Raw genomic sequence first — 12608 nt, forward strand, 5'->3', positions numbered from 1 at the left:
GGACATCGATATTGAATAATTTATAACGAAAAAAATTTTTTCTTTCGTTTCCATCAATATTTCGTCGAAATAGTTCCGTTTCGTTCATTTCGTATTTTCATCCGACATACACTCAAGCTCAAAAGTCTTGAGATATCTTTTTCAAAAAAACTTTTATATATCATTATTAGATATTTTATGTAAGTTTTTATAGTATATAATTATTGTTAGATATATATTTTTTAAATTATGAATATTAAATTAGATAGAAAAAAAAATAATTATGGTATTTTGGTACATGGTATTTTTAATTAATTAAGATTAGATAATTTTTTCCAAATTTTTTCTCTTTATTAAAAGAGAAACAGTTTGTTTCAAATAGATATTCAACTAAAAATGATTACTTTTTTTTTTTAACAATTCAATCGATAAATATTCTTCCACGAAAGTTTCGTTCAATTCAACGCTTCACCGAAATCAATTTAGCTGGAGATATTCGGTATAAAATGTCTCCACCCCTCGAATCCGGAACAATAACTCGACATTATACAAATCAAACGGTGATATTCATGAGCCAGAAAGTCAGAGGGTTGAGATATAATTGCATTAGCCGTACATCCCGAACTACATCAAGGCCTTCTCCACCGAAACCCTTCGCCGTTTCGATTCCTGCCGGATAATCAGTCGCGTTTTACGCGTTTCCACCCCGGTGGCTGACGAAATTGCGTTACCTCGCGCGTCTACGGCTGAAAATTCCGCAGTAAGATGCGAAAGCGCCCCGATGTAAAACAAAAATATCGGCGGAAAGTGCTGTAAACTTCAATTTAAGTAAGCTCTCACCCCCGGTGACAAATTGAATTTCGACGGTAAAAGAGAAACTGAGTGACAGAAAAATCGATAAGTGGAAATGGAACGCGTTACCTGAAAAATGTAAGCGGAAAAATATGTAAACGTACATACGTACACAAAGAAATATCACGCAAGTTCGAAGTTATTCTCCTCTCTCTCTCTCTCTCTTTTTCTCTCTTCACTTACTTTTCGATTATCGCCAACCAATCGCTGGTTGAAATGATATTTTCCACTTGAAGTTTGCCAACGAAACTTTATATCATCGAGGAAACTATAAAAAAGTAAGTTTTTAAAAGGAACCTAACGTGAGAGGTTTCTAAAAATGGCAAAGCGATTCATAGGGAGTTCTGTCGAATCAACTGGCCATTACTTCAGCCAGACGATCGTTCCACGGGTTTCCTAGTCGAATTGCCCCTAAGCACGAACCGATAAACAGGACAGAATGCTGAAAGTCGTTCGAAATTCTTGGAAAACCGTCGACAATCGGCGAACAATCGTTCTGTACAATGAGCAAGCTCGATCAACTTGCCAAACGTATATCAACAACGCGGATATAAGCTTACAGTCGAGTCTCACGGTAATTCGGATCTCAAGCAAATCTTCGACCCGTGAATAGTTAAAGCGTTCGAATTATACAAATTTTTCTTATAATTAACATTTTTGGGATTATTAAACATACCTATAAAAGAAGCTTGGACATGGAATGAAATGATTGATAAAAGTGTATAGATTAAGAGTAACACGTATATTAGAAACACGAATGGAGGGATCGAATTTAGACTTGAAGATATCGACATATACTTTTTAACAAGTCATTTTAAACAAACACTTTACATATCACATTTTTTCGCTCGTTATTTAATCGTGCTAAGAATCAAATATTATTTACAGGAATACTTGCTTGTACATTTTCTCGTTTACTTGTCTATCGGACTATGGAAACGTTTTACGAGGGGGGTCGCGGATAGAAGATCGGATTGAGCTGGAGTTAGGGAGAGCGAAAAGTGGAAGCGTCGTGGCGGGATAGGACACGGCGGATGACGGGCACGCCTTTCAGTTTTGCGAGGCGAGGGGAAATTGAAACAGCTAACCGCGTTCGTGTCGAGGGTGGAAACAAGAGGAAGAGGGGAGGGAGGCCTGTATCGAAGAGAGACGGAGGGGAAGGATAATAGAACGGGAGGGAGGATAAAGAGACGGACAGGGTGGAAATCTGGGCGAGAAGGAGAAAGGAAACGACGCGGAGGGGGAGAGAGATTCAATCAAACGAACGCATATAAATGAGTCGTTTCAGGGTAAAACTGAATTATACGCCTACGTTGGTATAACCAACGTGCACACAATCCGTGGACGTGTACGTACAGGCAAAAGGAAGGATCGCGAGGCGACTTGTATATATATATAAAATATATATATATATATCCGCCTCTCCTGGACCCCTTACGACGAAAGATTCGTTTGGATAGCGCGTTTGAATGGGTTGACGAGAAAGAGGCGAAAAGGGGGCAGGCACGATTCTATAAAGTGGGCAAAGGGAGATCCTTATCCTTGCGTACAGAGTCGAAGAGAAGAAGCTGTTCCCCGTCCATCCGAGCGGCGCGAGTTTCGAAACGGCAAGGACTCCCCCAAGACCGGATGTATCGGTTTTTTTCTTCTTCTTCCTCTTTTTCTTCCTTTCGTATCGTCGTTTGCATGATAACGAGCGTTCAAAGGAACCGGGGCCGGTGGAAAGGGACCAGTTCCGGGAAATCGTTGCCGGCCGACTTCGGTCGCGTGCGAGCTCGCGTAATCGCGAGAAGCTGTGCGTGACGACGCGTTATTTTTTCGTAGGGTGTGTATATATATATATACATATCGTCCGATGTCGGTATCGACGTCCACCTTTTCAAACGCTATCTAGAGCCTCGTTCCAGCTGAAATATTTCTGGACGGAATTTGGAATGTGTTACTTTTCGAGGAACGTAACGCGATAACCGCCATATTTTAGTCTAATAGATCCTCACCCCTAAGATAGGATATAAAAAATCTTATCCTATTTTGTCTACAGCTAATTGGATATTTTTAATGTTCACTATTCTAATCAAAATATGAATACCTCGTACCTTAAACGATTATACTTGAACAAACAAACTTTCCGTAATATCAGAGCGAAGTGAAACGGCCGAGTTATCGATAACAAAAATTCCTCGAAATGGAAAAGTTTGAGGTGAACGATAGCGTCCCCCTCTCGAGCTGATCAATCAGCTCGCCGGTAATCTGTTCGCGGGAAGCAAAGCTCGACAGTCATCAGCGTCACGCGATAAGAGGGTTGACAAGGGAGGAAAAAAATGTTCATCCGAGATGGACGTTTCCTCGACGCGAATAAGGGGGCGGAATTCTCTGGCAGACCGCTGCTAGGAAATTAAATAACCAAACTTTTCCAGAAAAATTCCCCGACCGAGAGAACTTACCCCTCCCGTAGAGGGTAAGAGAGAGGTGGTAGAAGGTAGAGGAAAGGGGGGAAAGTGGACGACGGTGGCGGTGAAGTGACTGGAAAGAATCAAAAGAACAAACGGTGGCAACTGGGGGGGAGGAGAGGGGATGAAGCGGCATTAAGCCTCGCAAGAACTCTAAGACAAACGCGACCATGTCCGCCATTTTCTACTCTCTCGTATACGACGTCGGAGTTGGCCTCGCTTCAACGAATTTTCGAACTTTCCACGGAACGGCGTCTTTCCGTTCAACGCTCGCCATTCTTCTCCTTCTGGCGGCCTCCATCCTGAATAGTTGGGAAGAATTTTTTCCTTCCTCGCCCCTTCTCCCCTTATCCTCCCCCCCTGGAACTCGATTCTTTGTCGGCCAAGTTTCCTTCTCGTTATGCCAATGACCGGATATCGTCGCGTAGGGAAATTTAAAAGTTGCTTGGCTGACCTGGTAACGCGGTCAGTCGGGTACAACTTGGAGCGGAAATAAGATGAAAATGTGATCGAACTGGTCGATAGTCGAGTGAAATATGAATTTTTGCCGATAGGTTTTCGTTGTACTTTTTTTTTTCCCCACTGATTTCGTTGCATAGTTGAACATCGTTTAAATTTCTGGCTATGTAATTTTTACGATGCGTGTATTCAACTTGACTTGGAAAGTCAAATCGAAAATTTACGCGTATGACGGGTGTTTAACTTTTCAAAAAACGAATGATTAGTCATGGCGGAGTTTTTCGACTTCTGTTTGACCTGTGAAAAATTGTAGCATGCGTCGTTAAAAAATCAGAAGAACGGTTTTCATCAATTTTAGAATATCGATTAACTCGTCGTTGCCTTTCATTTCAAGGATCACGGGTTTCTGTCAAATGGAAATTTGAAACAGAATCCGAATTAATGAATTAAAGTTAACGATACTAGATTTGGAATACATTTATAGATTTTCATTTCTTTATATATTGCGATCTATCAGAAAGTTTGAAACTATGGTAGGATAGCATCTATAATTAAATTTGAAAATTTTTTTCTTCTACAAATTCTTTTACCATTATAAAATAACCATACATTTTTGACTCCCCATTTTAATATCAAATTCTTACGAATATAAAACGAGAGTGATCTCAAACTTAAAATTTCCAAATCCATTTACCTATCCGAAAATTCTCTTGAAAATAATTTTATTTACAACAGAAAGAAGCAGTGGCCGAGCCACGAAAGTTTTGCACGAATACATATATAACTTCGCGAGGGGTTAAACGGAATTTTGGTATTAATACAAGCAAACGGTTGTTTCTGAACAGAGGGAGGAAATTCAGATATGTTTGGATATCGAGTGCTTCCGTATAAGCGAAGCTACCTTCAGGAGCGTCGTCAGCAATCAGTAAACACAATAAAGGAACAACTGCTTTGAGCCCTGTAGACGCTGATAATTGGACGAGGCTTTTGCAATACAGGCTTTAACGGATCCCTCCTCGTTCGTTCCCCGTGTCGGCGTTGTCCGAGGTGTCCAGAATAGCTCGAGGTAACGAGGCAATCTAGAAATGCGATTTGGCTTAACGACAAAAGCGATTTCCAATCACCAGGAACAACAGGAGGGAAGGCAACTTGCATAACCTCGCACCTGGCACGATTTCCACGAATTCAGGGAAAGAGGGAGGGGAAAAAAATACACGGGAACTTCTAATCCACCAATTGAAACGCGAAACCAAATTGATTTCTTTTTTCCTCCGATAGGGGGAAGGCTCGGTTAGCCTTTGGATCGTGCGGGTCCCAGCTAGACGACTTTCTTGTTAGATAGATGGAATTTCTAGTTTCAATTCTGATCGAAAGTATCTTCGATTTCAATAATTCTTCTACGATTTTTCTCTAATAAAATTGCACGTTAAATCAATGATTCGAGTTGAGCAATTTCCTATTCTCAAGTATATATAACGATCTCGTCGCGTTGCTCTCTCCTCTCGTAAGAATTCGTACGCAATTTATTTAAATATCAGCAACAGCAAAAGATATTGCATTTCTTAATGGACCCATTTACTGGCGGAGTAGACGGTAATAAAGGAATTCCTTCGCCCTTGTATTTCTCGTGTATCGCAAAGTGCGTTATTGCGATAATTCGAGACTCTCGAGCCTTTCGTTACGTCGTATTATTATCAAGAACGAATGCACTTTACGACTGCGCCGATAAGAAGCGAGAGACCGGCGTTGGCAAGAGGATGCCCTGGCTTCTTGCCTCGCTGGCAAAAAACGACTCGGAGGACATGCACCTTGCATTTGCGCATACAATCCGCAGTTGGTTTTACGGTGTGCACTGGCCCCGTCGAATTTATGGAACTCTCCACGTCGAAATTCCCTTCCCACTGTCCTCTAACTGCACCCTCTCCCCCCTTATCTTCCTTATCGACGATAATCTATTACTATCCAACAACAATTCACGAATCCATGAAAATATATAGATGCTAATTATCATTATTTCCTTTCAATTCAGAGAAATTAAATTTTAGAAACGAATAATTAGAATGATTAAATAAATTTCACATAAGTTAATCATCGTTAGATAAATTCAAACGATTCTTCAGATAGAGAAACATGCGCATATATACAAAAGAATGGAGGACAACAATGGAACCTAGTTCTAACTTAACTTCCATTTTCCCGCTACCGGTTTAAAGCTTGCCATTAAAATTATCTTCCATCTTCGCAACTGTCTCTCCTCTCTGAATGCATCGTTCAAGCAGATATAGAGTACAAGTATCGCGGGACAAGGGTTGCTGAGATTCAGTTTTTCCGGATGATGGATGTCGATGCTTCCTGCGTGTCGAGGATTCCAAAAAGAAAAAAAAAAAAGAAAGACGAATGAAAAGACTGGGAACGAGGATAGCGGAAATACTGGTACTGGATCATGTGTTGATCGGACGCGAGGAAGAAAAGTGGCAGCGAGCGAGAAATGGGAAATGGGAACGCGAATAAGAAGCGAGATTTCATCGTGCGCTTGCATCATCGGGCGGCGTAACGCGCTTCGGCAAGCAGAGGCGGACGAGACGGCAATTTTTCACGGACGGGGCCGGCGGAAACCGGAAACGGGATTGGCCGAACACGTGGAGCGAAGCTGTACACGGACGATTGTCTCCAGAACGCGCAAAAAATTATCGGGTTAGGGACAGAAAGTGATTAGATTCGTCCCCTGTTTATATTTCGTTTCTTTTCTCTCTCTCTCTCTCTTTGTTGTCATTTTTCATTTTTAATTACGCCTCTGTCTGGGAAGATACGTTCGAGGAATCGTCGATGGAGAATTAAGACGCTAATCAAGACGTTACGATATGTACGAAGTTATGAAAAAGGTAGTTAAAATTTGACGATGAGAGAATTGATAAAAATGCACTAGGATGCAAGAGTTATTAGCAAAAATTGTTATAACGTGTAATTACATGTTGGTAGATTTTTTAAATCGAAGAAAAAATAATCAAAACGATACTCGTTTCATCTTTTGTCTAAATTGAAAGTTAAGAAAGGATGGAGTCAGTCGAAAGATCGGTAAATGTCGATATCACAATATTATGAATTCGTCATAGTGATATAATAATGGCGTCGATTTTTCTTGATCTCGTTCTTCGTGTCCACGATTAATTCCACGGAACGGTATTAAATTGTTCCGACAAGATCGAGCGAGCGATCTTCACGACAGATATCGAAAACAGGAAGGAGATTCAATTTTGAGCCATGGAAAGTTTTAATAACGCGACAACACGGAACTTCCGTGGGAAGTTTGTCTTTGATGGAGTAGAAAACAAGAGGTTCGGTATTTGTATTCCGCGAGAACCATAAGCAATGTTTCTTCTTGACACGGTAGAATTTCTATTTTCTAGTCGAGGATTGAAAGCAAATTGGTGTTTCGCGTTGAATTAAATTAACATTTTCGCGATATGTACAGCGAACTTTGATGCTTGCAATGCGCATTTTCTCACAGAAAATGGATGAAACGAGACATCTTTATTTGCTGTTCATAATTCAGTTTAGAGAATCATTAACTCTGGTAACTTGGCTCAGTAACGTCGAGTAGAATGAAGTCCATTGCTAGAAATAACATGTCGTACGTATTTCGTCGAATACGTCAAGACGAAGTTTATTATTTATAAATGCAAAATACGAAAATCGAGATTTATAATTGAACTTTCCTAAAATAAATAGAAAGTAAAAGAAATTTAGAATAATGTCGAATGATAAACAATTAAATTACCAAACTATACGTTTTGCTAAACAAATTGATTGGATCAAAAAATTTAATTTTCCATAATGACGAATCGCAGTAATCATCATCGTCTAAAGTTGATCTAAAATCTAAAATGGAATAACGAAAGGAAAAAAAAAACACATGGAAATGAAAAATTTCCATTAAAACGCACCTCCTCGTAAACTCTATCCGTTCCATTTCGAGTAATGAATCTGAAGAGTGTCGACACAATGACGATACGATAAAAAAAAACTACCATCCTTTAATTAATTTCTCCAATCCGAGATTCCTCGCGTAAAGCGGTAGTATCAAAGAGCAAAGCGTTATAAACGTCCTGTGTTTCGAAAACGAATAAAACATTAAAGAAATATCAAGGAACTATATTCACACAGGAAAGAATAAGAAGCGCACTCGACAAGCGTAACGACAAAGCGATTAACTCGCTCGATTCTCGCGGAAAAGAGTAAAAAGAAGAAAAAAAAATAAGTAAATAAAGTCAAAGGGATATCGGTTTAAGAGAAAACGCAACGTGAAAAGTTCGATGAAAGGAATATAGAGGTATTAAAAGAAGAGGATGGAGGAGGAAGAGGATGCGGCAATAATGGTAACACCGCAAAGAATAGTTTCTCTGGATCCATAAAGAAATGCAGAAGCGGGACCGGAAGAGAAAGGGAAGTATCAAAAAGGAAGTAGATATGGATGCTTGGTAACCGAGAAAAAGAGGATAGGAGAGGGAGAGAGAGAGAGAGATCGGGAGAAAGAGTGGGGAGAGCGTACGTATTACGTCAAAGGCTACATCGTCGGAAACGGAAGTGAGGTGATGCTTATTCAGTCGGAAGTTGCAACGGAGCTTGCTGGCTTTCACAGAGAGGAGGGGCTCCGCTGTGGAGAGGAGCAAAGAGACAGGAAGGAAAAGAGACGGGGGGGTATAGAGGAGGACCTATCGGCCGGAAGGCGTAGATACTCTATCTATCGTGGTCGCGATAGATAATTCTCTGGAAAACTCGATAAAACGAGTTTCGACTGTCGTTGTTCATCGAACACGAACATCGAAAACCCTCGTGTCCATGTCACACGATCCTCCTCCCAGATTTTTCTAATTATAATTGGCTACTTAACTATGTCGAGTCTCGATTTTTCAGATTCTTCATTCGATTGTATAGAAACGCTTTTATTCCAGTCTTTGATTAATCGAATTCAGTATGCAAGAATATATATAATGTTTGATTTAAGGGAGAGAGAAGATACAGTTATATAAAGTTTCAAAGATTCGCTGGGAGTGGTATCTATATTCCAATTTTGTTAGCTTTATTTAAACGACGAAAATCGGGCATCGCAAAAGGATTTTAATGCTACTATATTGGACGTGATTGACACTCCACGAATAAATATATAGTTTGTCAACATTCGACCGCCACTCGTCTCGTCGACGATTTTTATTTCTCGAGTCGATCGAATCTACACATTCGAATATACAAATAATAATTAAAAGTGGTAAGTAAATATAACTCTGAGGCTGTCTATTTCAACGATTCGTGCTCCAAATATCGACGATACTCGAATATGTTGGCTACCAACGTATGTACAGATAGATAGCATAACGTTAAACATCTCAACGGACAGACGAGCAGAGATTGAAATTTCCGATAGTCATGGAACGAAACGAGTAGACGGCGCGAAAGAGACGTTTCACTGGCTGATGGAGGCGCCAAACTTGTGTGGCGTGGCGAAGCGTGATTAATATCGAGATACGATTTATTCATGAGGGATCGTTTTGTTATGCCGATCCAATTTATGGTTAAATCGTGTCCCTCGCCGATCTCGTTGAAATCGAGAGAATATAGCTTAAAGATCGTATTGCAAACGTGAGCTTCACTTATCGCGAGAAGATAAATGTTTTATCGTGTTTTTCTTGTTTTATACATATATATTTATACATTCGATGTCTTCTTGATAATATAATTTTAGAGAACTCACGATATGAGAGTCTTGGCACGATTCATGGATTGGAAATCTGAATTTAAATGTATGTATGTACATACATTGTTTCAAAGATAACATGGTGAAAACTTTTATTGGAAAATTGTTGCAAAAAATTTTTAAAGGGAATTTGAAAATTCGTGTAACGTTTGTTGGAAAGATGTTATCGATAAAGAGTGATTTCCAGCTATTGTAGATGTAATAAATCTCACGGGTGTTCAATATATTAAACAGAAATTTATCATCGTCACTGGAACACTGTCAGTGACGCCGCCCAAAGGTACGCGTCAGAGACAGGAATGATAATGATTTTTCGCTCTATACTTTTCAGACAGGGATAATGGCGTTTCCCCGATTGTGCGATAAAAATTACGTAAATCGAGATTGTTCGAGTGTTGGGATTACATCAAATCTTTTTTAAATTAATTACGAAGTGAATATATTTTAATTGTACGCGTACAAAATAAACGAGGAGAGGAATTTGAATAAAAATTGGAAACGACTTACCTTCGTGTAATTTCTCCAGAGTTCCAGCCGAAACACCGACAAATAGGAAGACGAGCCAGAGCAGACTAGCCATTCTTCTCAGCCACGTTCGATTCCTTGACGTATCCATCGTGCTAACACTCAAACACTGAAACAGAATTGAATTTTTCCATGTAGAAAGGGGGGGATCTGATCCTTGAATCCAGTAGACATCGATAAAAAAAATTTTTCTTTAATTCGAATACTATCATCAATTTTTTAATAATAATACATCTAACGACCAAAATTCCGAGAATTCGAAGAATCGAAAAGAAGAAGAGAAAATGAAAAGTCGGCAATCGGCCAAGACCCACCCTCCTCCCCTCGAACCAGTTAAGACACTATCCGAAGGAATCACAATTCATCGGTTCCAAACGGTGTCAAAACTTACCCCTCCCCTCCCTCTTGCTCGAAACTTTTCCCTCCAGATCGAGGTAACGGCAATAATGACAAACGATACGAGCGCGAGGTTGTTAACATCGCTTGGTCCCCCGGCAAAATATGTTTTTATCGATGCCCACCACCCAACACCGGAAGGGATGCACGGGCAAACTTTCCCCTCTCCCTCTTCTTCGAACGAGTTGCGGTATCAATAACCAGTTTTCGTTTCGGCGAAAAAGCGAGCCGAGTGTCTCTCTTGAACCGCGAACCGGATATTCTTCGGGGAGGGGAGGGGAGATCCGAAGGATATTTCTTATTGGCCAACTTGCGGATGTTTCTTGCGCCGGCCACCGAAAGAAAATAACGAATGGTACTAATAGAGCCGTTCTTGGTCGCCGGCAAACTTTTCCCGCCCCGACGAACTCTCGTATCGTGGGGACGAACCGCCCCTCGTAAATCAAAACTTTCTCACCTAAACGCCGCGCCCCGCCAAAGGGGATTATTCGTGCTCGTCGAACCCAGGGGAGGAGGGTATATTTACCCCACCAACCTGAGTCCTCCTCTCTTTCTCGCTTTTATTTCCTTCGTTTTATTATTCATTCGATGAGCAGCACTTTCTTCTCAAGTTTTTTTTTCTCTTTCTTTCTTTCTTTATTTTTCCTTTTTTTCTTAATCGACAGGGCAGTTGATTGAAAATGATGACGACGATGATGATGGAAATCTGTTAGGATTCTGCGACACTTTACAGGAGAGCGGCGGTATTTATTTAATGAGCAGGGAAATTGAAGGATCGTTTCTAATTTTTATTGGTAGGGGAATGGTATGTGTGATAAATTTCTATTTTTTGGAAAATTGCATTGGTGTATAGAATGTAATGTATGTAATTATTATTTTGAAGAGAAACTTTCTGTTATTGAAGAAATATCGAATGAGAGCGAAAAAAATTGGGAAAGAAGTCAATCAATTTAATTTTATCGTAGAAATTCATAATTTATATCGATATTTTGTTAAAAATTCTCGTCGAAACAATTGTTAAAGATATTTTTAGTTGGAATATTTATTATTTCGTTGTTTCGTCGAAGCTACAAGCATGACAAAATTACGAGTTCAAACTTGGCGCGACAATGAAGCTCGTTTTTAGTCGCTCATCAGGTCTGATTCAGGTCTGAATCAGAAATCCTCTTTTCCGCCACTGGCGTTTACCTCAATTTCAAAATACACCGCTACTCGACGTGCAGTCTAAGAAGCGTCTACAGGCAAAATTCGCACGTGTAACTTGAAGGCGAGAAAATGCGCCACTTGCAAATTTTTTTACCTTCTTTACGTAGAAATAACTTTTTTTTTCAATATCAGTAATATCTTTAGATTTCACGAAATTTCGAATATCGAATAATGCAAAGCTGGATCGACGACTTGTTCGGTCAAAAAGTAGAGTAAATTAGGAGAGATTAAAGATGTTGGAGAGATAAAATTCGATTATCTTGTTCAAGGATTTTAAAAAGAAATGTTATCACAGATGAGGGCGAATAAAATTTAAAGATAAGAATAATTAAATTTTCCATTCTAAATATAACATCATTAGCAGAACCACCATTTTTTAATGTCAAAAAGTAGACGATGTCGACGACTAATGAACGTAGAAATATGGAAGAAGGGAGGAGACGGGAGTACGCATCGAATTCATTATTATTAATTATAACTGGCCCGGAGATGGTAATTACTCGTTCCTGAAGGTGAAATCGGAGTAATTGCATGCGGCGAGAGAAGAAGGTGAGTGGTGAGATAGGGGGGATAGAGGAGGGTGAAGAGAATGTCCACAGCATCGCTGAATAGATGAAGTAACGTTTCACACTCTCTCAGAATCGGCAAACTCGATTGCACTTTGGAATCCTGATGCAGACTCAGCGTGCTAAAACGATCCACGCGATCGATTCAACATCATTTATGGAATTTCTAGAACTTCGATCATTCTTACAACTGGGTTTTTGCTAACTTTCGTGAAACACCGTGTATTTTTACCGTGACAGTCATAACACTAATCTGGAGAATGAAAGAATCTTTATGTGATCTAATAAGATCGATTGATTAAGACACATTTTAAAGATTTGTTTAAAATCGTATATTATATGTATTCGTAAATTATTTCAAACGATTTATGGAAAATATAAATAATTTAATTAAACTTAATATTTTCTTATAAAAAAAAGTAA

At 39.6% G+C, this 12608-nt stretch overlaps 1 protein-coding gene and 1 long non-coding RNA gene across 3 annotated transcripts in view; one reads left to right on the plus strand and one right to left on the minus strand.

Moving 5' to 3' along the window:
- LOC107998319 (semaphorin-2A) overlaps positions 1-12608 on the minus strand; it is a 515475-nt gene that overhangs the window by 233032 nt on the left and 269835 nt on the right. For both annotated transcript variants that reach the window (XM_062076129.1, XM_062076130.1), the window contains exon 3: positions 10000-10126. In XM_062076129.1, coding sequence (XP_061932113.1) covers positions 10000-10108 — 109 coding nt within the window. In that variant the 5' untranslated portion in view covers positions 10109-10126. The remainder of the gene's footprint in view (positions 1-9999; positions 10127-12608) is intronic.
- LOC107998320 (uncharacterized) overlaps positions 1-12608 on the plus strand; it is a 64144-nt gene that overhangs the window by 1120 nt on the left and 50416 nt on the right. The gene's annotated exons all lie outside the window — the stretch shown is intronic.

Source organism: Apis cerana, linkage group LG6, assembly GCF_029169275.1.
Source record: "Apis cerana isolate GH-2021 linkage group LG6, AcerK_1.0, whole genome shotgun sequence".
Taxonomy (NCBI): domain Eukaryota; kingdom Metazoa; phylum Arthropoda; class Insecta; order Hymenoptera; family Apidae; genus Apis; species Apis cerana.